This window comes from Pempheris klunzingeri, chromosome 8 (assembly GCF_042242105.1).
Source record: "Pempheris klunzingeri isolate RE-2024b chromosome 8, fPemKlu1.hap1, whole genome shotgun sequence".
Lineage (NCBI taxonomy): Eukaryota > Metazoa > Chordata > Actinopteri > Acropomatiformes > Pempheridae > Pempheris > Pempheris klunzingeri.
Genome location: NC_092019.1, coordinates 25,639,293 through 25,664,246, shown reverse-complemented (window position 1 = coordinate 25,664,246; position 24,954 = coordinate 25,639,293). Strand labels below are relative to the sequence as shown.

The 24,954-nt window shown below is 44.4% G+C and overlaps 2 protein-coding genes across 2 annotated transcripts; one reads left to right on the top strand and one right to left on the bottom strand.

Annotated features, from left to right (window-relative positions):
• Positions 1–1,602: 1,602 nt before the first annotated feature.
• On the top strand, positions 1,603–9,444 carry LOC139204984 (cathepsin S-like). The gene is made up of 7 exons (XM_070835038.1): positions 1,603–1,759; positions 1,903–2,025; positions 3,325–3,477; positions 4,664–4,888; positions 6,655–6,820; positions 7,351–7,453; positions 8,007–9,444. Exons 1-7 carry the CDS (start codon positions 1,640–1,642, stop codon positions 8,104–8,106), a joined length of 990 nt encoding a protein of 329 aa, XP_070691139.1. The 5' UTR covers positions 1,603–1,639; the 3' UTR covers positions 8,107–9,444.
• A 4,939-nt stretch (positions 9,445–14,383) lies between these two features.
• Positions 14,384–22,343, bottom strand: onecutl (one cut domain, family member, like). The gene is made up of 2 exons (XM_070836108.1): positions 21,302–22,343; positions 14,384–14,694 (listed from the first exon to the last, which is right to left on the bottom strand). The coding sequence occupies exons 1-2, from the start codon at positions 22,341–22,343 to the stop codon at positions 14,384–14,386; spliced, it is 1,353 nt and encodes a 450-aa protein (XP_070692209.1).
• Positions 22,344–24,954: the final 2,611 nt, after the last annotated feature.

The window sequence follows — 24,954 nt, the reverse complement described above, 5'->3', positions numbered from 1 at the left end:
ACATCAACATATGCAAATGATGCATCGCCTCAAAACTGTCCAGTCGTGAACATGAACACACAATACTGGTCCAGTAATAAGAGAAGCAAGGCTTTAACTTCAACTTTTAACCCTAACCACACTTTACCAAGAACAACATCTTTAACCAGGTGCTTTGACTTTCCAAACCGTAAACCATAAAAAATTGTGATGCTTCAGTTGCTTGCCAAAAAATGTTGGCATGAATTCTTTCCAAATATAAGTAATTCTGTCGCTGTTATGGCAGGCGGAGCACACACCATTTACATTCCTGCTGTGAGAGAATCACTGCTGTAAAAAAGCCATTTGCACACAAACACCGTCTGTAAATGATCTAGGCCTGTCGGGCGTAAATAAACGACTGATTGTAAGATAATAACTTCGCATTGAATAGTAGGAAATAAACACTCACCTTCTCCCAGGGCAATTCTTTTCCACCTATTATGCGCTGAACATTTGGACATAAAGTATTTTTCAGTTTGGTTTTTGTAACCTGCTCATGATCTCACCTGACCTAAATTAGACAGCACCCTGAAATACTTATTGGTCAGAAGAGGATTAGACTCAGAATCAGTACAGATGTGTACCTTTCTCTTTTAGAAACAGCTTTATACCTTTACAGCAGTTCAGTAGACGCATGTTTCATTTCATGTCATTTCTACAGTTGATTACGAAAGACACGGCACAAACTGAAAAACTGAAGTTCGGTTTTAATGAGCTGCTGCTGATTTCTTACCTAACTGACAAACAAAGGTAACACATGAATAACCACTTCCCCTTCAACAGTACTACTTATTAAATGGTATTTGAGTTTATCCTAAAGTTTTCTGGTTGTTCTGGAATAATAATGCTGTATAGAAGCATCAATGAAAGAAGAGGTAACTCCTGCTCCATGCCTTAGATATGAGACTGTCTCTCTCTATGGATCTGTTTTCATGTACTTTATTAAATTGGTCATTCTTTTTGGATGTCGATCACCCTGTGACCTCACACCACGCCTGCTTGTCTGCCTGTTGTCGTCCATATTGGGCTAAACCTATGTTCCAAGTATGCAGGTATTCTGAAGGCTGCTAGTTAGGCTAGCAGTGAACTATTGCTGCAGCTAGTTAGGATAGCTGAACCACACCAGCGTGTACAAGGTAAGAAAGTAAGTTAACCAGCCACAAAGTGACAGATTTACAACGCTGACATGATGAAGTTTGTTCAGCTGTTTATTTAACATTGCTGCGTGTGTGCAGGGCTTAGCCAAAAAGCTGTGTTACATAAAAGAATATGAACTTAATTACGTGCACGCATTCATTTTGTTGCTTGGGTTTCAGTTTATGCAGGTGAGAATTTAAGACCTCCAGGAAAAGATGTGTATCTCTGCTGTTTTATTTAGAATTCAATGCAACCCCTGGAAACATTTTGTCATCACTGATCCTCCAGCGGCTCAGACGGTGATGCTCTGTGTGTGGTTTTCATGAAGCGGAAACCTTTTTGTGTGTTTCTGACTGGAGGCGTGATCTCTGCCGGGCACTGTGTTTTCTCGCTGTGCTCTCTAGCAGTCGTTTCAATCAAAGGTCAGACGACATCCTGACTTCTCCTGCGCTCCACCGCTGTGTGTGTGTTTACAGGCCTGATGTTGGGGAGCCTGCTGCTCATCTGCCTGTGTGCGGGGGCAGCGTCGGGGTTTGACAGCAGGCTTGAAGCCCACTGGGACCTGTGGAAGAAGACACACGAGAAGAAGTACCATAATGAGGTATGTATGAATTTAAAAAATAGGGGTGGATGAAATATGTTTTTCTTTTCCGTTTGTGAGCGCAAAATCCATATTTCAGATGTATATATTAACTTATACAGAAATTGACCTCATGCACTCTTTCTATATGCCGTTGTCTTTAGGTGGAGGATTGGCGCCGTAGGGAGTTGTGGGAGAAGAACCTAATGCTCATTACCATGCACAACCTGGAGGCCTCCATGGGGCTTCACTCCTACGAACTGGGCATGAACCACATGGGAGACATGGTGAGACACTCACTCACTCTATACGGAAGGAAAAAAAGCTTTTTATTGATTTATTATTACTAATTTTATTCGTTAACCACCATGGCATTAATAACGATAGAAGGTCAGAGAGATACGGAGTAGATGTGGCCCTGGAGGCCCCCTGTTTATCTTTCTGTCAGTAAGTTTGCTGTAATTAAATTACATGTAAATGTTTATGCCGCTCTGCAACATTAAGGTACTGACACTAGAAATGCACTGTATCGTCCTGATTGAGTAACATTTGCTGATTGCTACAATTCCCTTCTGCTTTATGAAATCACTGAGCGTTTTTTTTTTTTTTAAATGAAACTTTTCTTGTGTGACCTGTTTTTCAACACTGGTGTTTGGTAGCGTTTGCTTGTCGGATCACATTCTTCAGCTCCTGGGTTTGCACAGTGATTGCGAAGCAGTGCAGTACATTAACATGGAGGATTAACGTGACATTGCACTGGCTGGTGCAGTTTTTTTTACGAAGAAAGAGAGCTTCAGCTAGGTAGCCAGCTGCTCTTTATCCTTATCTACGTTTGGCTCTTCCGCTGCTCGGACTTTCACTCCACAGTGTCATGGCTCAAACCTTTGAGACTTCACATGGAGTAAACAGACTACTTAACTTAATGAATGACTAAAGGATTCAGACTACACTCTGGAATGTTAACTAAGTGGTGTTTGGTGTATTTTAGTCTGTGTCACAGATTCTTTGGCAATATTCAAGCCGAATTTGACTCCAGTTTGGTTAGTGTCATTTGAGCCATAACAAACAAGGACTGGAAGTAAAGTGAGCTCTGACTCAATAAGGAGCTCAGAGGGCAGAAAGGTGATCATGTAGGCAAAGCACAGACTGAAGCATGTTTATCTGGTTGGCTCCAGTGGCTTTAATCTGTGTACTAACAGGACTGTTATCTGTGCTCATAAAAGTTTGATATTGCAGTTCCAAAGATACACATGGAACATCAGCAGTGAAGGACTGACTGCAACTATTTTTTTCTTTTTTCTTCAAATTGTAGTGACTTAAATATTTTTTCTGTTCCATTACAGGGGCCTTATTTCAGATTACAACAGACAATCACCTTGAACAGATTAATTAGTGATGTAAATGGTTCTTAGGTGCAGACTTACTTCATATATGTGTGACTTTTGTAAATGATGGATTTCAGTCCAATAGGAATCAAAAACAGACTTTCCCCCCCTCTTCAGACTTCTGTCCTTTTAAAACTGTATTTCCAACCCTGCTAAATGACTATAGAACATTCTGAACTACTTGCTTCTCCTTGCTTCCAGACACCAGAGGAGATCCAGCAGTCTTTTGCCACACTCAGTCCTCCCACTGACATCCAGAGGGCACCGTCTCCCTTTGCGGGGACATCAGGCGCTGATGTAGCAGACAGCATTGACTGGAGAGAGAAGGGCTGCGTCACCTCTGTCAAGATGCAGGTAAAAAACAAAAACATAGTCAGTGGGATTCAATTTCCATCAGTCAGTCATGTAAGAGCGCAGTCACAGGATTCATCAGCACTGATGGTGAAAGCAGAACCATTTCATGTGCACAGTGACGCAATCAGCGCAGTCATCACGCCACAAGGCCCACTTCCCGCATTCGTCCTCTTCCTCATCTGTTAAAGTGCTTCGTGTTTACGCAGGAAGACATCACCACAGATGCCAGCTTTGTACGTTTTTTTGCTACATCGACTTGGTTTTGTGGCCGAAGAAATGTGAAATCACTGTCTGACACGCTGTAACACCACAAACACCAGCGCCACATCCCACGTGTGGAAACAACTGTTTCTTCTGCAAAGTGTTTCTATGAAGATTTGATCTCTTGTTTTAATCTTTTCAATTTGCTACACGCTCTTTACGTGAACACTGGTTTTGATCCTTTCACTTTTAGGTTGTTCCTGAAGAAATCCATTATTTTTCATTTCTATTCTATGTTTCATAGTCAAATTGAGATGTTAAACCACTATGTAAAAAATATAATATTTGGAGCAATATCTATTTGACTAGGCCCATGTGTTGCATTAATTGTTTTTTTCTGAAAGCTTTACTATTTGAAGTTACACAGCAAGATGTCAGTGGTAGTAAGCTTAAGACAAATGAAGCCAGACTGATTAAAAGAGCGACCACAGTCACTTCACTAAATAATCACTGATGACTTTTTTTCTTGCTAGCTGAGTCTTGCTGTGAAAAGTCAATAATAAGAAAAGTGTAGTATTTTAAAATGTTTCTTCTTTTTTTTTTCAAAATGTTAAAAGAAGTTGATTTACAATGGGACCACGTGAAAAACCTCATCATGTTGGTAGAATGCTTCTTTGAGCCAAAAAAAAAAAGAAGAGATTTTTATTTCACACTGGTGTTGTGCAGATGAGCATCATTCGACCGGAGACACACAAGTATTGATTTCGTTCTGTGCAACGTGTTAAATATAATTGACAAAAGGGGGAGAGTTGAACCTCTTAAACTCTGCTGGCTCCGTCTCAGGTTGTGCTGCCAAATGTGAAATCAAACTAAGGCTAACAAAGTGGACATTTAGAGAAATATTTGGCATATGTTCCATATCTTTTTCTTTTTTTTTTTGCATTGTGTAAATCGGATTACAGTAACTCCACTCGCTTACATCCAGGGTTCTTGTGGTTCCTGCTGGGCCTTCAGTGCTGCAGGGGCCTTGGAGGGCCAGTTAGCCAAGACTACAGGGAAGCTGGTGGACCTCAGCCCCCAAAACCTCGTGGACTGTTCGAGCAAATACGGCAACCACGGCTGCAATGGAGGCTTCATGCACAGAGCCTTCCAGTATGTCATCGACAACCAGGGCATCGACTCTGATGCCTCATACCCCTACATAGGACGTGTGAGTCTCTGGTTTAATCCTGCTATTTGGATTTGGAAAATCTATTAAACTCAGACTCCAGGCAGTCTGTTTAGGACGTGTGGGAAACTAAGGGAAAAATAATTAAAACAAAATGTCAGCCAATACACATATTTGAATGCCATATATTGTGTTATGCGATGTTTCCAAAAAGAATCTCTCATCTATGATGTTTATGACCGCTTTGGCATTTGGCTGTCAAATCGCAGTGTCCTCACACCAAGCAAAGAGGTAATAACACAAAGTCATCACAGGCAGCACCTCGAAGGTGCAAACAACAGCTACAGCTTCAGTTTCACCGTTTCATTTCATGTAAGCAAAGCCAACGTCAGAGGGGCGCGCAGGGTGAGACCAGCGTAGCTGGAAAATAAGGCAAAGTGCTAATATGTGACAATGTTCAGACGTGACTGATTTCAGCTGACTTAACAGGAGATGTCAGATAGTCGGAATCTGTCGGGGACAGGGAGTAAAAGAAGTGTATAGAATATTAGTATACACACATCTTTGATGGTGTTTAGTACCCATGAAAACTCCATCTGTGTGTTACTACTTCACTTTGATTTTAAAATGTAAATATTTGTGGGCAGCGGAGACCTTTTCAGGAATAAGCTAATAAATGATGATTAAGAAGCTGCTCGATCATGTCAGTAGATCTCCATCAGCAGGGTTAGTTTTGCAAACTTCTCGTGGAATTATAGATGTTCAAATTCTCCCTTTTTTTTATGAGAATTAAAAAGACTAAACGGCCACCACCTTCTCCTGACTTAGACTTAGACAGACATACTGTGGCTCCCTGAAGATGATGGTGCACTTAATTGTCCAGAAAATGAACCGTTGACTAATCGATAATGAAAAGACGTGTCAGTTGCAGCCCCAGAAACTCCACCAGATGATGTAATGCTGCCTTAGAGCTGTTCTTTAGTTACATGGCTGAAAACATGAAAAGTGACAGTTTATGTATATGGATTTGGTCCAGTCAGTACTTACTAGACATGAAGGGATGATTGGTTATTAACTATAAGTATAAGGAATGATTATTGTTAGACAATAAAATGTGACACTGAGTACAGACATTGAACTGCGGAAACAGGAAATTGAGCACAAACTCCTGTTTACAGTTAAGAAATTCCTGTATGAGACAACAACGTGGGTGTACAAGAAGTTAAGTCGGACCCTTCAGGCTGTAGACAGCAACACTCTTCTCACTTGTCTGTGGTCTGCTGTTAATGTCTCTTTGGAGCAACAACAAATTAATCGGAGCGGACAACATGTTTGTCCTCCAGGCTTCATCTGGTCCGCTGTTTGTGTTTGTGTGGAGGAGGAGGGCAGTTGTGAGCAGATCTGACAGACTGCTTCAGCCTCGCGGAGGTGTTGTGGCTGTAATTCAGCCGAAAAATAAATAAAAACTCCGTCTGCAATGTGAAATGTTCTCATAATAAGCACAGTGGCTGGCGTCTGTGTCTCAAATTCATGTTTTGGCTCACCTGCCAACAACTGAAAAAAGTAAAAATCAACTGTTGAGAACAGGTTTTTAAGACCCAAAAGAATAAGTTAACATTCTTCATACATGAGCGTCCCCCTGCTTGGCCGGTCAGTTATGCCTGGTGCCAACATGTCACATCGGAACACAAGAACAATCTAACAAATGACTTTAGGCATCCCTCTTAGGTGCTTTTTTAAAACTATCAGGTGTATTTCACACAGGTCCCGTGCTAAATCATCACTTTTAACCTGTTTGTCCTCTCCAGTCACAACAGTGCCGCTACAACCCAGCGTACCGCGCTGCAAACTGCTCCCAGTACAGGTTCCTGCCTCAGGGAGACGAGGGGGTTCTGAAGCAGGCGCTCGCCACCATCGGCCCCATTTCAGTGGGGATTGACGCCACGCATCCCAGATTTACTTTCTACAGAAGTGGTACGTTCCACACGCTCAGCTGCACGGGCTCTTATCTTTACACACATGAGTGGGAACAGATGCAGAAAGATCCTGAGAGGGGGGGGGGGGGGGGGGGGGGGGGGGTCAAACAACAAACGTTACTGGAGGAGTTAGATTTTTCATGAATTCATATGAAAGCTCAAATTCAGACCTCTAGAAATCTTGTCTTAGCTCAGGTCCAGTGGTTTAACTTCCCACCTCACTGCAGTGATGTGCCGGTGTACTGTAGGACCCTGTGACATCACTGCTGAGTGTAGTTAAAGGTGCAAAAGAGCATTATTGTGGAAATGTTTAACCAGAGAGGGCAGCAAAACTCTGTTCTTCAGCCTGCTGTTCTGCTTTCAGGTTTTCTTAAACGCATCACAAACACAAGTGGATTATTAATAAATGTAATTGTGAAGGTTTACTAATATATATATATATATATATATATGTGTGTATATATATAAGGTTTACAATAATAAGTTACATGTGTTGATCTGTTATTATTTTGACCACCGTCATTTCAGGAGTGTACAATGACCCATCCTGCACCCAGAATGTGAATCATGGGGTGTTAGCTGTGGGCTACGGCACGCTGAACGGACAAGACTACTGGCTGGTGAAGAACAGGTGAGACATCTCTCTCTGTCTCATCATGTCGGTGTCTCAACACTTACTGCATTAATGTAGAGGTTACGTGGTGACAACACCTGAAACATCCACATGTTCCTGTCGGTCGCAGACTTTATTGCTCAAAAACTATTTTTTAACAGAGAGAGGACACTATCCTTTCAGTAGGAAAATGTTTTAATCTGAATTTTGAAGCACCTGTGTTTTATATCCACCTTATGATTGTGGACATGCAGCTGTGAAATGGTGGGAGGGGTCTGTCTGTTACATTATTGCGCACTGGGGAGGACTTGAAGCCTTCAGCCCCATATGATTAATAAAGTTGTCAAAAGCATTTAGACATTTTAGATATTTTATGAATGTGTGATTTTCTCTTCTTTTAATTTAATAAAAAATAATAATATTCACAAAAATGAGAGAAGAATAGTGAATAAATGACACGGGTGAGTCCTCTGGTCATATTCTTGGGTGTTTGCTGATGAATCAGTATCACAAAAACCTCAGTGTGTCCCTTTAAATTATATTATCCTGTTTTCTGCTTTTTTCTGCTTAGCTGGGGAGCTAGATTTGGAGACCAGGGCTACATCCGGATGTCACGGAACAACGACAACCAGTGTGGCATCGCTCTGTTCCCCTGCTACCCCATCATGTAGCCTCAGAGGGACCTGACGTCGCCTCCTCTTTTTTATGTATACAATATATTTTTACAGTTTTAGTTTCACACACATTATAACGTTTTTTTCTGTTTTGTTTTTTAAATTCCTTCTATTACACCTTTTATGACAAAAGCCAAAAAGGGAAGTCTTTGTGTGTGTGAAGTGTGTGTGTGTGTGTGTGTGTGTGTGTGTTTCACTGTGTAATAAAGTGACAGATGTACTCCTTCCTGAGGCTCAGTAGTAGTTAGACATGCCAGGGCTGGATCAATATATTGCTTTACCGAACAGTCTGGCCTTCAGTAAATATCAGGTCTGTGCTGTAGGTGCGATGAAGGTGAAGGTTTGATTTTACACCACCAGTTTTGGTTTTGCCACTCTGTTAAATCTGCCATGAAAACTGCCTGAAAAGATTCTGCTGACTCTTTGGGAAATTGGTTTGTTGGTCAATTTAGCTTTTACATGTTGCGACAAGAGAAACGCTAAAATCAATGCCTGTATGTGTAGTCGATATCTCTGTCCTGTGCACGTGCTGATGTGATAACATGTCCTCTGCCAGCTGCCTGCCGGCCAGCAACACTGTCCTCTGTGAGAGGGAAGCATGTTGGTGCATTTATAATCTCTACTGAGCCTCTCATCAAACTTCAGCTACTCCTCCAAAAGTCCATTAAAAGGAATAATTCTGTATTTTGGGAAAGGTGCTTATTTTCTTTTTGCTTAATGAGTTAGATGAGAAGATGGATGACACCGTCATATCTGTCTGTCAAATAGGAGGCCAGACGGCAGGTGAACAGTGACTGAACGAGATGTGGACAGAGAAAGTTTAACAAAATGTGCCGACGCTTGTAAAGCTCAGTAATTAACATGTCATGTCTGTGTTTGTGTGTTTTGTCTGATCGGTGTAAAAGCGAGCAGCTGTGATTCTACAGATGGATGATGGGCTGTCTCCTGACTGGAGTGTTGGGGTGTTGGTAGACAGTTTGTTCTTTAACCATAAGACAGAACCAAGTTAGCTGTTTACCATTTTAACCAGTTTTTATGGTGAGCTCTGCTAAGATAACCGGCCAACCGAGGAATGCGAGTACTATGGGTAAATATCTTTGAATCAATGCCTTGATTTTTTTAAAGGCTCCTTCATCCTCGAGGGAGTAAAACATGGAATCATTTTTACCTCTTCATCGCTGCCAGTTCCACCCGTGGTCCATCATCAGAAACTCATGCTGCGTCGACTTCAAGTGCTGTTTAAATACTTTACTAATTCTTTGAACTATTTGTGTATGACTTTGAACTATGGATCTAGAATTAGAAAAAGAAATAAAAGGACGTCTAGGGTTTGAATATGTTCGTGAAGCATCACTGTAGTGCTGAACGAAGCAGGTACTAAATATATTCTCTAAATAAGGCTATTTTACTTTTAGGGGAACACCAAGGCTCCTGAGGGTGACTTCTTGGTGAATGTAATCCAGTCTAAGAGTACGCTTTGACTGCAAGACAGCAATGTATTGGATAACAGTGTCAGTGTTGGCCTTTAAACACCCAGAGAGCCTCCCCACTAACGCCCCCGGCAAGGTCAGAATGAAGTCCACAGAGGACAGTGGTGGGTTACAAATGAGTCAGTTTTATTTTTTTAGTGCAACATCACAACAAACAATTTTCACATGAGGTATTCAAAGGGATTTTCTTTAGTTGTTGATACAAAATGTCCCACCATGATTGACGTTTAAAGTGTTGTGTATCTTTTTTTTTAAGCCTTTGGTTGGTTAGCCACATTCATTAGTAAGTCTAACACATGGACAAGAATGGCACGATAAAGCATGGTGGGTCGAGTCTAAGCTGAGGAAACTCAGACTCAATCAAATATAATATTTCCCTCAGCTCTTCCCCGTTTAAAGCTTTGTGTATGGATTTCAGTAATTCCTACTTACAACAGTGGGATCAAACAGTATTCAACTACACTAAACATTTTGGAAGAAAAAGGGGTGGGAGGGGTGGCTTACAAATGTGGAAAAATAGCTTCTGTCTCCTCCGACCTTTTTTTTTATTTCGGGGTGAGTGCTTGATTCTTGGGCTTTTCTGTTACAGCAAGTCACATGATTCTAGTTGTCGGAAAACAAGGAATAGGCAACGTTGATTACAGCAAGATCCTCCTTGCTTGGATTGTCACCTCCTTCTTTTTTGGTCTTAAGAATGATTTTATTTATATACAGAACATGGATCAATGGGACACTCTAGCATACTGGACTTAAGCTTTGGCTGGACGGGGGCCTCCGTCGGCTCCTGTTATGGATTGATTCCAGCACATTTGGTTTGGAGTAAAAGGCATGAAGAAGAGACAGATAGACAGACAAGATAGATAGATAGATAGACAGACACCCTGACAGGATGGATTCTTTGGTTAAGGAATATCTTTGCCACACAACATCTCACACAGTTGAGGTAGATGGGTAAAGTCTTCATGTACACACGGGATGGGGCAGGGACAGACAGGGGGACACTAGGGTTTAGAGAGTCAAAAGACTTCTATCTGAAGACACTGCCTCATGTCAGTTTCTCAGTTCCAGCTCAACATAATACTGTTTTTATGCAACATAAATAATCAGCACACAAAACCCCACTGGTGCTATTTTGAATCCTCTGAGTGCTACGGTAGCTCTGATAGGGAACTGCTAAAACTACCCATGATACATAAAGATTCAGCAGTTACCCATCAATCTTTGGTTGTTTTTTTGGTTTAAACATTATCAAAAAATGCAATTTTTTTGTTGTGTTTTTTTCTTTTTATTCTGAAAGTATATATTGGCTTTCAGTTCTGCTATTAAATTATTTCAGCTCCCCACAGAAATGCTCTGCATCAGCTTTGGCTGCCAGACTTGTTTCAGGGTCAAGTTTCTAGAAAAGCCACTAGGGGGTGCCGCAGGCTAAGATGGCAATGCGGATCACCTGCAGCAGCCAACTTGATTCACTCCCTTCCCTCTGTACAGACGGGGAAGAGCTTTGCTGCCTGACAGGAGCAGAAGGTGGCTCAATACAAAAAGCTCTGTCTCCATTTTAAGCTCCCAGTCAGAGAGACAAAGGGGAACCTGAAAGGTGTCACCTCAGCTTTGATACAATGACAGTAGTGAGCAGGGGTCGGCAGAGGAGCCTCCAAGCTCTTTTATTTTTAATTTCCCCCCCCTGTACAGATTCAACTGCACACCCCACCACTTGCCCCCCTTCGCTCTCAGCATGCTTACAATTGTTGCTCATTAAACTTTAATTCAGCTCCATGCCCGGCTACTCCAACACCTCTTCTTCCTCAAACAACCCCCTTCTTACACACACACACCACTACCACCACCCTCATTCAGGATGATTCAGCCTCCTCTCTGATCTCCCCCCACCCCCTTGAATGCCCCCTAAAGCCCACAGGTCTGGCCAAGAGCGGACCCCAGACCAGATACCCAGAGAGGAGACGGGATGAAAAAAGCCTCCCCTTTGAAGTCAGCGAAAAAGTCGATGGCCTCTTTCATGACCGCCCGTCTTTCAAGTGCACGCTGTGAAGGGGGCCCGGCAATCCGCCCCTTGCACTATTAGAGACAGACCGAGAGAGAGAGGATGGAAAATGGCCAAGCAAGCCTCGCTACAGTTTGGCAACATTTACACGAGGGTCAGAGAATCAGATCTTGGGTGATTTTTCTCCTGATACAGGCATCCACAAAGCAAAACACTGACAAATCAAATCACTTGTGCCTGTACAAATTGCTGGGGGAACCCTAAGAATGTAGAGGACCTGCAACATACCCTAAGAACCCCAGAAGATCAAGAATGAACCCTCATGCTCTCAAAAGGTCAGTGACAAACCCTATGATCCCCAAGATGCCTTGCAACAAAATCAAACATTCCTACAAGATGAGGAACAAACTCTTTGACCCTTAGAAGACCCCTTAGGACAAAGCCTACAAGCCTAAAGGCTAGGAACAATCTCTAAGATCTTCAGAACGGCCATAACGTGATGAGCACTCCTTAGTAACCCCAGAAGACCAGGGATGAATGAAGCCCAAGACCTTCAAAACCCAGGAAACAAAAACCCCAGATGCCCAGAGGATAAGGAGCACACCTTAAGGACCCCCACGGTCCAGGAACGAACCCTAAGAACCCTCTTGGAACTGAGACAACTGGCAGAAGGGCTTGGCATGTGGAGGATGGTGGGATCACACAGAGTTGGACATAGAGAGGAGTGTCTGCACTGCACTGGGGAGGGGGGCAAGTGAGGAAGATGGGGGGTCACAACCATGCATATCCCCAGGCAGACACACAGCACACATGTTTGCATGTGACCCAGAAGGACTCACACTCAATCGGGCCTTCAGACAGCGCTTTAAGTGGGTCCCCAGACACTTTATGCTCTCCGCCAGATGGCAGTGGTCTGAACACAACTTTACAAGCAACCTGTGAACCTATGGGATGCCACATCATAATCATTATTATCATCATTATTATTCATAGTATTATTAATTATAAATATTATCACAACATTCAAACAAGCTTTGGCCTTGGCGTTAAGAGCTGACCGCAGAGACATTTGCAAGAGTAAAGAAATCCCCATTATTCTACAAAAACAAAAACAAAGGCCAGGCCTTAAAGATAGAGAGATACGTAACATCACTGGGTGGGTCGGGCTGGATCAGGTTGGGATCGGGTACTGGGTTTGGGGATTCAGGCCGTACATTCAGGGAGGCAATGTTAATCTTTGGTATTACGATGGGATTCTACAGCTAAAAGTGCCCATCAGAAAAAGTCTTCAGTTTCACACAGACATACAGAGCATTGTTAAATAAATACTTACAGTATATAGATAGCATAAATAAATAACCAAATAAATAGAGAGAGGAAAGAAAAGGGAAAACAATAAATACACAAATGCAGTAATAAATACATTGATCAGATCAGCAATTGCATTTGGAACGTTCTTGGTTTGATTTAACTATTGGCTATAAGGAGGCATGTTAAAGCCTTTCCTTTGTGGACCAAAAAATGACCTTGTACGTCAGCAGGGCTGAAACAAACTGCCCTGCACCTCCAACATGGTTCTATAAATAGAGCGATGTGCTTGAAATCTGTACAAAAAGGGCTGAAAGAATCACATTCCTCCATTTTCTAGACATCTGTAAAAAAAGATTTTGTAATGGAGCAGAGGTGTGTACAGTTGTTTGGAAATAAGTGGAAAAAAAACACTACAATGTCACTATACATTGTGTCAGGTGTATCTCTTCCCCATGGAGCCTTGTGTTCAAGGGCTGTTTTTCATTTTTTCGTTTTTTTTTTTTTTTGGCTTGATTTTGAGTCGAAAATGGCTGTTGAGCTTTCATTTGGAAGCTCAGTGAGAGTCTTAAAGCTAGACAGTTGCACCAACAAGTCTGTTTCTGCGTCCTACTTGTGTTTATTGATTCTGTCCTGGCGTATGGCGAGATGCACTGCGGTTCCCCCTCGAAAACTCTGATTCATTCAAGGCGGGACCGTCTTCACAAAATACTGGAGAGGCTTCTGTTGATGGTAAATGATTGACAGCTGGGAGTTGCCGACGCAACAGAGCCCTCACGATAATTCCAGGCTCCGAACTTGGAACAACGCCATACAGTCCTGGGAACCATCACCATGGAAACACATGCTAAGAAAGGGGAATTAGGCTCTTCAGAAAAAAAAAATGGGAAGTTGAAAAAAATGCCTTGTCTTCCTCTTTCACATTGATTCTTGAGGAAAAACAGGACCATAAGAACAATGGGGGGAGGATTGATGTCTTTGGACGATGGTGAACACTTTTGATTAGGAAGTAACACAATGGAGCTCTCCAGCTGTGAGCAAACGGCACCTCTTGATTCTTCACGTTTGGAGAGATGACTATAGATTTGAAGGTACACCAAAATATGCATTCTCCTGATTTGTAATACCCTCATTATCTCTAATCTAGTTAATCAAAATAATGCAATGAGATGGTGTCTATGTAAGGGTGTGACCCTTTTTTGAGTCAAATCATCTTTGCACCCTTGTCTATACAAGCAGGACCTCACATCCTGCGATCATATCACTCTGGGTATCACCCCCTTCTATTTCAAGGGAGCGATCAACTTTGGTTTGGGAAAATGCTTCATCTTCATAAAATCATCTAAAATAGCTGGCTCCGTCGCTCCTTCTGATAACGAGGAGGACATTTATTACGGCTGATCTCTGCCTAGACCAGTCTATGTGCCCCCTTGCTCCCTCGGCGCCCTCCCCACCGCACCTACTCGGCGGTCCGTCATCATGCCGTGCTGCAGGACACTGCAGAGGAGGAAACGCTGGAGCCCGAGGACCCCGTGGAGGAGGGACGGCCCTCGTCTGCCCACTTGTTGATGTTGCGTCGGCGGGCGTTCATGAAGAAGTTGCTGACAGTGGAGAGCTCCAGGCCCAGCTGCTGTGAGATGGTGACCTGCAGCTCTTTGGTTGGGCGATGGTTCTCCCTGAAGATGGCCAGGAGCGTGCGCCGCTGCAGGTCTGTGAACACGAGTCTGGTGCGCTTCGGGCCCTGGTTTCGTTCCAGTTTGCTCTGCTCCTGCTCCTTCCGCTTGCAGGCTGTGGGCAGATGGATAAAAGATAAATTAAAAAAGGAAAAGAGAAACGGGTTAGCTAACAGACTGGCTTCCTAACTAGGACAAATGGATTAAGCTGGAGGAAAGTGGATTTGTTGAAAGAAAACAGATTAGCTAAGCAACTTTGATTAGTTAAAAGAGATGAATCAGCAACTTGTTTCATTGTGCAGTAAAGGAATCAAGATATTCAACCTATCACATCTTATTGCCAGTGAGCTGCTGTAGGCCGCTGGGAGAAAACAGAAAACTACATCCAGGCCAAAGCTCTTCACGGTTTTCATTAAGCTCTTCATTTCCCTTTTGGAAACAATGTACATTTGTATCAAGACTGAAGACAAGTGTGTGATCATGAACTGACGTCTTCCAAAAAATGAAAGGTCTCATTTAGCAAAATAACCAATTAAGTCAATAGTTTCTTTGGCTTTCATGTAATTTCTGCATCGTATTTGTTGCACAGAGGTGGTACTAACGTCTGCAGTCTACAATCTACATTCAGAGGCGCAGAAGAAAATAAGACGGAGGTCAAAGCAAGACACGGATCATTCACTTACACATTTACAAAACTTGTAAATACATTTAAAATAAATTGATCATGAAAGCATTTTAGTCAGACTCTGCCCTGCTTAATATGCTGTATTTCTGTATCCGGTTTTTATATTGCCGTCCACAGGGGATAAAAACAGTCATTATTTCTTGCTAAATTAGCTCAGAGTCAAAGTTGGACATATTCAAACTTTTTAAGTGGTGATAGAGGTGATGAAGTCTTCTGGTATTTTGTGTTTTTATGTCAGTCTTGCTTACACCAAACACAAAATAAAATCTCAGGGTCTGGGTTAAACACCACTCCAACTGTGGCAGCCAGCCCAATTATATAATCAATATTTCCTCATGAAAAGTCTGAAATTAAAAAAAAAAAAATAACCCTGTAAAAAAGAAAAAAAAAGAAAAGGAAGAAAAAAGCCAGATTCGCTCAGTGAGGAAGAAAAATAGCCTGCTGTGTGTGGGTTGAGCTCAGATCCATTTTGAGAATCAGACGAGCATTTTGAATTCAGGCTGCATGTTCCTCTGCATATCCATCGCTGAACCTTTCACCTCAAACACGCTGTAATTCTGTATTTACAGGAAACACAACACCAACCTCTGCCTTTGTGCAGTGAGCCAACTTCCCATCCCCTTCCTCCCCTCTCTCTCTCTCTCTCTCTTACTCTCCTTCTCCGTCCATCTCCTTCCACTTCCTCTCCTCCCTTTCCCTTAGTGGACACTTCAACATCATTAGTTTCTCATAAAAGTCATTTACATGTGGCGGCAGTGAGTGAGTAATAATCACTTTAGGGGGAACTAATTTATTTTCTATTAAAGGCGGGTTACGTCAGGGGTGAGTGAAACAAGCAGAGTCGGCATTGCCCAGGGTGTTTAGAAGCCTTAAGTGGACTAAAACATATTTGGGAGAGTTGTGCAATTACCTAAATGCACACTTTTAAGAGGTTTCAATCAGCTCTGTGCGCCTGAGCGACTGTTTTGCTGATGGTATCAAATGTGGTTTCTAAGTGTAAGCATTGGTGTACGTGCACGCAACACAACAGAGCATGCACACACACACACACACACACACACACACACACACACACAGTGGCAGGACCAGAGGATTGGTGCCGATGCTGGACTTTTACTGAATACTGACCCTGAGGTCTGGAAGCTGGAAACAAAAGTGTGTTTGCTTTTTATTTTGCACTAATTAATATGATTGTGCTATACTGCTTACGATATTAAAACCATTCTTTTATGTATATAAAGATAAATTCTAATGTGCCTGACATGCACGTGTTTGACATGCTGCTCCACAAGCTTTCATAACCTTAAAAGAATAAAAATGTGGGGATAACAATGAATCCTTTAACACTTTAAGAGTCATTTTTGCGTTAAAAAAAACCAAATCTCTAACTTTCTCATAATGAATAAGGACGTCTGCTAGAACAGTGAGATTATTTCAGCCCGTTTCCTTCTCAAATGAACTTTTTCTAGAAATGAATATCTGTATTTGATCTGAAGCTGCTCTCTCGTAGAAACTGGAATGATGTTGCTGCACAGGCAGATTCTGTCACTTGTTTTACGCAAACAAGGTTCAGTGAACTCCATCATTGACAGAAATGACTTGATTAGATGGAGATATCAGTGAGCGATAACCTTGAAATCCCACATTTCAAACCCTAACACACACACACACACACACACACACACACACACACACACAATCAAACCCACACAGGCTACAAACACACACATTGCACAGACGCTGCCTTTTGCTCTGACGAGTTCGGCTGATTGGCTTACACCTTCCCATTGAGAAACACCTCACACAGCGAGGGCTGCTGCTGATGTTTACTGTATGACCGGCTCTTCAGACTAACAGTGGCAAATTTCTCTCAGCTTGAGATATAAGCATGACCTTACTGCCATCCTTTCCACACGAGTGCCATCACAACAGCAGCATAAGAGCCGGGCCAGCAGCCGTAAACGTGTGTGTGTGTGTGTGTATGTGTGTGTGTGTGTGTGTGTGTGTGTGTGTGTGTACAGCACCGTCTGACAGTTTCTGAAACTTAAGCACTCAACTGGACATGAATACATTTTGCCATGATTTCCCAGTGTATGCTGGTCTCTACGATCATTATGTGAAGGAAACTCTGGGATGCAGTCTTGTCATGTTGAGATTACAGGTGCCTGTTAGCTTTCGCTCATTTGCATTTCTGAGAGTTATTGAACCATGTCTCATTAAAATCTGCACAGGCCAAGATGTATACCGCATGTCAAAAGTGAAATACACACACACACACATATACATATATATATATATATATGTGTGTTTGTGTGTGTGTATATACATGTATGTATGCTACATTTTTCACGCGCATTACACCATCATCACCATCAATATTTCTGGGTTGGGGGTTGGGAGGTGGGCTGCAGCTTTAGAGGGTATATACAGTGGTGCACTCTCAGCTCATGTAGTAATGAAAGGAATGACATGATAGTGCTGGCTACCTTGCTTGTAGTGTGGATTTATGGTTTGTTGGAGGAGTCAGGGTGTCCTGCCGCTCTCCTCCTCCTCCTCCTCCTCCTCCTCCTCCTCCTCGCCTCCATCCCATCCTCAGCTCTCTCCCTTACTGACGATCATAACGCCGACCATTAAGTAAATGCTTCCTTATGCTGTAATCATGTGTAAAAGGCTCACGATTACCATGCTATAAATCCCCGATGCCGGGGCTACTCCTGGAGACATAAATATTCCCCTATAGGCTTCTTATGATCGTGGGAACAGCCCCTAATCATGATGTATGCCCCTGTCTCGTGTTGCTGAAACGTGATCGAAAGCCCTTTCCCTACCCCCCGGCGTCTCAACCTACACCCCCCCCTCCCCTCCCAGCCAGAACAGCCCCCCCACTCCTCCCTCCCCTCAGCCCCCCAGCCCACCCCCTGCTGATTTCTTGGGCCAGGGGCTGATAGAAATTATTGATTAAATCTGTGCAGCTCAGACTCCTCGACCCACAGAGGCTGGTTAACCCCTTCAGCGCCAGAGTGGGGGGAGCTGAAAGCGCCAGATAAAACAACAAAACAAAAAAAAAGAACCCTGTTTGTTAGGTGTTGCGCAGCTAAGGCCACGTCAGCCTGTTTACAATTCCTGATATGCAAATGGCGTCGGCTTTGACCTTTGAGCCTCGCTAGTAGAATGTGAACTGTACACAGCGAGGGGTGGACAAGGCTTTGTGGCTTTCATTACTGTGGGGGTGGTGCAGGCACTGGAGCCGACACGTAAACCGCATTGACCTTTCTTATTCATTTAGACCTTTAGTCAAGGGCTTCGGCCATCATCTTTAAAGTTATAGTCTCTGATCCCCCCCCCCTTGACTTTAAGTGTCGGAGCATAGCTGTGTGGTCTTTATCCTGCCTTCTTCTCCGACTAAATCCTGATTGCCTCCTCCACAGCCTGAGGTTGGGCTAGAGATGCATCTCATATACAGCACAGTAATCCATAGAGTATACACACACACACACACACACACACACACATAAACAAGATACTGCGGATAAATCCGAAGGATCACCTCCTCCGTGTTTAGCAAAATGTCTCTGCAGAAAGACAATTATTTGAAAAGACAAAATGGCAGCAACTACGTTCCATAATTATCGTGCACCTAGACTCACCGAGAGATCTGCGCCCCTCCGTTTATAAGAGACATACTTATGGAAATAGCACAGTGCTGACACTGAAGGGCCTTCTATGTATTTAAGAGAGTGCTGCATTAAGGAGGATCATCCAAAAACCTGAGGCGTGAAGTAGAGAGCACTTGAGCTATCTTCAGACTAGGGAGCACAGGGCACCGCGCATTCTAATTCCAGTCTCGATTTGCCGATGCGGCCGAGGTGTGTGTGGGCAAGGCGTGCTGCTCTTTCCCATGGAAATCAATAGAGGCTTGTAATTAAACAAAAGGGGGTTGGCTAGGGGGGGAAAAAAACAACAACCCCCTTCGGAAAGTAGGTTATGTAGAAAAGTGCCGAGCTGTCCAAATTGTGGCTTTGCCAAGAACTAAATATGCAATTTCAGAGTGTGTGGGAGCAGAGGGAGAGAAGCATTGTCAAACATTAGCACACTTCTCTGTGTAGGGACTTAAATTTTTTATGAGTCCGATTGATCGGCTGCTCGGACTTGGAGCACTGACTCGTTAAAATAATGTTTGTGTTTGTAAAGATGAAGAAACAAGGATGCAGGAAATAAAAGAGGAATGATTGATGATCAGAAATCTGCTCAAACGAACAAAGGGCTGTTTTATCATGAGGAAGATTAGGTTTTTGGAGGATTAGGTTTCGACAGGAGCCGACGTTTTGCATACAAAACATCTACACGTCGCAGGATTGAATCCTTCGAATAACAACACCTCTGTCAAATTACAGAACAAACCCAGAGATAACTCATCTTTAGATGAGAGGTTTGGGTGTGATTGCTGTAACGTTTTACTGAATGGAGGATGTACACATGTGCTCTCAGAGCCAAACAATCAAAGATCAATAATTGTGAAGGGATTGCAAGAGTGCACAATCATTACCTATGAACCCTATTGTGTTGTTGGGCTTAATCAGTCGAGCTGCTGACAGAGAGCGAAAAGCAGTGATCAACTGAGCAGGCTCACACACACGTACTGCTCACAGACCCCCGCAGTGAGCAGACCACTTGCAGATACACACACACACACACACACACACTGGTCTCATATTACTGTGTTCACTCGGATCTCTTTCTGTGCTGCGTGTATCAGATGGGCCTTGGTCCCTGTGGGGGGACAACACTGTAACACGGCACTGTACAGCGTGCTGTCGTGTCTTCAATCCACATCCCCAAAGAATATTAAATGTCAAGCAGCAGATTACAATGTGCCTTTCAGAAAAAAATTCTTTACCCCGAGAAATCTGTTTAGCACTGCTGGGCCTGCAGTGAGTGGCTTTGTAACTGTCCGTTCAGTTCTTTATTATTTTTACAAATATTCCTGAGTAAAGTTTATGAAATTAGATGGAAAAAATCAAGTTCTTTTAGCCCGAAGTGAAATCTTCAAATTGCATGTTTTGTCTGACCAACAGTCCAAAACCCAAAAATGTATTGAATTTGCAATTATAGAAAACTGAAAAAATTAGAAAATTCTCACATTTTGAGAAGCTGGAACCAGCAAATGTTTAGCATTTTATTTATTGATTATCAAAGTAAATGAGTCGACTAATCCACTCGACACTAAGGACCTTCAGTTAATACTGAATACCCTCATTTTACAAATATGGAGATTCTCGCTGATCTGCGCGATGCTGCCTCGGAGCAGAACAACATTTGTATTTAGCCTCGCAGTAATTGCCTCAGTGACGACGTTGATAAAAGATGGCTGGCAAAAGCTCAAGTCTAATTTGCATCAGCTACCTTGCCAACTCAACTTCAGCCGTGCACTGAGCAGATATAAATCACTGCTCGAATTAATCAATTGTTCCAGAATGGCATATCTGCACAAATTATTTCGTGGGCTCAAAAGCGATTAAATTGCCAAACGCGGCTCACCCTGATCTTCATGCTTCATTTAAGAGGAGGGCAAATGTCTGTGGCTTTTTTATTGTAGCTACTGTACAAATCAATAGGAGCTGTTTGGGAGCAAAGTAAACAAAGGAACGGCACATATGGCCCTTTCTTGCTCAAACTGTCCTCAATGTGCCGCTAAGTTCTTATTATCCAGGCTGTTGAGACAATAGACAAACCAGTGGTACATTCACAGTGGTGAGAAGAAAGGAAACATCAGTATGATGCGTTTGCTTTTCCTCATGTCTCAACCTGAGCTGCATACTGATTGCTGGAGAGGAGATTTTTTTGGAAGACATGGAGAAGGAAGGTGTTTGGGGAAAACAAGGGGAGAGAGTGCATCTGTTTGTTGTTGTGGTTTCTGTATGAGCATGAGTGTGTACATGTATGAATGTGTGTGTGTGTGTGTGTGTGTGTGTGTGTGTGTGTGTGTGTGTGTGTGTGGGTGTGTGTGAGGCAGATAGAGAGCAAAGCCAGATCTTACCCTCTAGCCGGAGTGAGGCCATTCTTTGAAACTCGGGCTCCTGGAGCCAGCGGGACATCCTCTTAAAGGTCTCGCGGCCAGACTTGAGCTTGCCCCAGGGCTTGGGGTTCCTCAGGAGGTCAGACAGGGTGCCCTGTGACCTACACAGAACCCTCTCGGCGAAGATGGCCTGGGGGATGCTGTACCTCTTCAGCTCTGTGATGATCCTCTGGGCCACATCCCTGGTGTTGATCTCCTCCCCGCCTCCACCTCCGCCGCCCGGCAGCATGCCCTCGCCGGGCGAGGATGAGGCGGAGGATGAGGAGTGCTGGTGCTCGCCCATCTTGGAGGCCTGCTGGCTCGGGTGATGGTGGGGCTGGTAGTGCTGGCTGTAGATGTGAGGGTGGTGGCTGGGGGCGTGCTGGTGAGCATCCATTTTGTTCAGCTGATGCCCCACTGACACGTCGCCCCCTCCAAGGCCCGGTGGAGACATCTCACGGCCAAAATCCGATGTCCGGCAGAAGAGCCCCCCGCCATGGACATCGTAGCCGCCGTGGAGCATCTGGCCACCGTTGCCATTGGTGCTGTTGCCCAAGCTGCCGTAGCCGTGCATGGAGGAGCCCAGACCCGAACCCGTGGAGGGGGGGGACAGGCTTTGGGACATGGCCAGGTCTTTGCCATAAGGGTTGTAGAAGTTGGTGCTAAGGTGGGCTCGGTCCTCGCGCATGAGGGTGAAGCTGCCAATGACGTTGCTGACGGGGAGGCAGGGGTGGTGATGGTGGTGGTGGTGGTGGAACTTGTCGTCAAATGGCTGCAGGGGGGTCAGGGTGGTGTAGGTGCTGCCGGTGCTGGACGGGGAGTCGCCGCTGTAGCCCAATGCCGACATGGAGTGGTCGAAACCTGGTGGACGGGGCTCGTGCTCCAGAGACACGGAGGGGCCCCCCAGGGAAGGCCTGGGGAAAGCAGCTGAAAGGTCCCGGGAGTGCAGCATGGCCCTGCCATCCTGGCTGTGAGCCACGTCTGAGTGGCTGTGGAGGGACATCTCCCCTAGACTCCCATCCATCTTCAGTTTCAGCAGAGAAATGTGTTTCTCGTCCCTGCTGCTCTGCTCTTGTTATTGTTGCTCAGCAGCCGGGCTAACAGTCTGGAAGGTCTCTTGTTACACCAGACTATGGATTTATTGATTTGTGAATTAATTGATTTCCGGGCTTATGGGGTGTCTAATTAATTATCTGATAACGTTAAGTACTGTCTTCAAACTCCTCTGAAAACTCCCAGAAAACGAGTTTGCAGCAGCTTCAGGAGCTCGGACTGTGATTTTATTCTCACTTGTGCAGCAGCACTCTGCTCTCTGGTCTCTTCGGTGCTCAGCTGTTCCTCGGCAGAAGCCCCTGCTTTTGTGCCTGCGTGAGACAAGACACAAGACACAAGACACAAGACAGGCGCCGTTACCCCGCTGCATTTCAACTTTCACCGTTTCAGAGAAGCAAAGCAGCCAAACACACCGTTTCACATCCTCACATCCTCCAGTGTCTCCAACACTCGTTCACACGCGTGCAAACAACAACAGCGATGGAAGCGTGAGTGATTTTTTTTTTTTTTTTTGCCTCACACATCCCGCGGAACACACGAGAAAACACCGACATCAGTGTTTTAAAGACTTGATGACAAATCTCATTTAGGAATAAGGGTTTTTTTTTTGTTTGTTTTTTTCTCATGCAAAGTTATGAATGCAGAAGCAGCTTGCACGAGGATCGCTGGACGTGTTTGCACATTCACACCACATGGACCGAATGTGAACGCTGCGTTAATTAACTACCGAAAAATGTGATGTGGATTCACAGACAGGAACGTCGACGTGTGTCGGTTTGCAGAGCTCCAAATAAAAAAAAACAAAAACCCAACCCTACCTTGATTATCCACTTCTCAGAGCGCGTCCGCGGCTGTTGTCCGTCCTGTGCATGTCTCCGATTGTGTCGCCGAGCAGCCCTGCAGATTCACACAATTGGTCCGCTGCGCCCCGGGGTGCTACATTCACCAAAACCAGAGTGCAAAAAAAAAAACCATCTGCGGCAACAGACCAAAATCTCTCTCGCTCCTTTCCTTCCCCTTTTCTCAGTCTTTGTTTTCCACTCCAAAATATCTCCGGGTCTAGCCTCGTTTTTCTTTTTTTTTCTTTTTTTTTTTGCTCTACACTAGCAGCTCTCCTCTTCTTTCATTATCTCGTGAGATTTTCCTCCTCCCTCTGCCTGCCACTTCATCGATCTCACCACCAACTCTTTCTCCTTCTCCTCCTCCTCCTCCTCCCCCTTGCTCACATTGACTCTCTGCTTTCAGTGCGTCACGGCCTTAAAAATCTGACAGATGTGCGATGAAATTCCTACTCCAATTAACCCTTTCTCTCCGGGGGGGGGAGGAGGGAGGGAGGGGAGGGGAGTTGGGAGGGGAGGGGGGGGGGCGAGCGGGGGAGGTGTGGAGGTGGAGATGCTCCCTTTCTCATAACCCCACAGGTTAAGCCTTCTTCAGCTGATTACATGCACAACTTATGAATAATGTGCGCACATCCTGCGCTGCGCTCTTTATTCTATCTGATCAATGGATTTTCCCACTAATGTCGTTTAGTCCTTTTTATGTAACAAGTGATGCTGTTGCTGCTATTGTCACTGTGAAAAATGGCCTAAGCTTGGGATGGGAAGCAGCTTGATAATACTGCATTTCAGGGGGTTTCTTCTGCAGTTCTGATTTGTACTGTTATCAGATTCATTTTTACTTTCATCTCCTTTTCCCAACACCAGCGCAGGGCTCCACCAGAAGGCCGCGAGCCGAGTTAAAAACGAATTAAGGGCGAATATGCAATTATGCAAATCGCTTCAGTAACTTATTGACTCCTGAAGAAAATCCATCATTCCACACGGTGCCGCGCGCCATCTTCACACCGGGACCCGGCCGACACTGTGCTTTATTAGAGCCGAGCAGCCCGGAAGGACCGTGTGTGTCTTTTACGCCTCTCACTCCTCTTGTTCCACCTTTCAGGAATAAACGCTGTCAAGTGACGCTCGTGTTTAGCTCGGCTCTTAATCAGCACTCAGCTCGCGGCTCCATTCACTCACACCGCCAACACTTCAGTCTGGAAAGTCCCTCAACAAGATCAATGCGACCCTCTTTTTTTTTTTTTTTTTTCCACAAGACCCTCGACCTGCTGCTGCAGCATCAGACACGCTGCAGCCCGGCCTGCTGGGAGCGCGTCCGTGCGCGTGCATGAGCAAGAGTGTCCACTGAATTTTGTGCAAATGAAGGTGCACTTCATGTGTTCGAATGTGTCTCTGATAAGTGAATGTGGGTGTGAGGAGCGCGCATGCAGGCCTGCTGCTTGAGCGCGTACATGGCTGTATAGCATACATGAGCGGAATCCGTGCACGTGTGCACTGGCGCCTGTGGGTGCAGATAGGAACCCTAAATATACATGTGGTCTGCATGGCCAGGCCCGTGCGTGCACGTGTGCGCGCGGCGGCGGCCTCGGAGAGCCAGAGACAGAAGCAGGGAGGCAGAGCGCATACTAATCATATCTGTCTGTCAGTTTAATTTTCAGAGATGAGCAGTTCTGGCGTTTGGAAACAGCGGAGCGGTGCGCGGTGTGGGACCGCCGGCTTCCCGGAGCAGATGCTGCCCTATCG

Excerpts from the sequence above, each read along its gene's own strand:
- onecutl (XM_070836108.1), bottom strand. The coding sequence starts at position 22,343 with ATGGATGGGAGTCTAGGGGAGATGTCCCTCCACAGCCACTCAGACGTG. Across the intron at positions 14,695-21,301 it reads GGCCTCACTCCGGCTAGAGG|CCTGCAAGCGGAAGGAGCAG; the intron begins GTAAGATCTGGC and ends ATCTGCCCACAG.
- LOC139204984 (XM_070835038.1), top strand. The coding sequence starts at position 1,640 with ATGTTGGGGAGCCTGCTGCTCATCTGCCTGTGTGCGGGGGCAGCGTCG. Across the intron at positions 6,821-7,350 it reads ATTTACTTTCTACAGAAGTG|GAGTGTACAATGACCCATCC; the intron begins GTACGTTCCACA and ends CCGTCATTTCAG. Across the intron at positions 7,454-8,006 it reads TACTGGCTGGTGAAGAACAG|CTGGGGAGCTAGATTTGGAG; the intron begins GTGAGACATCTC and ends TTTTCTGCTTAG.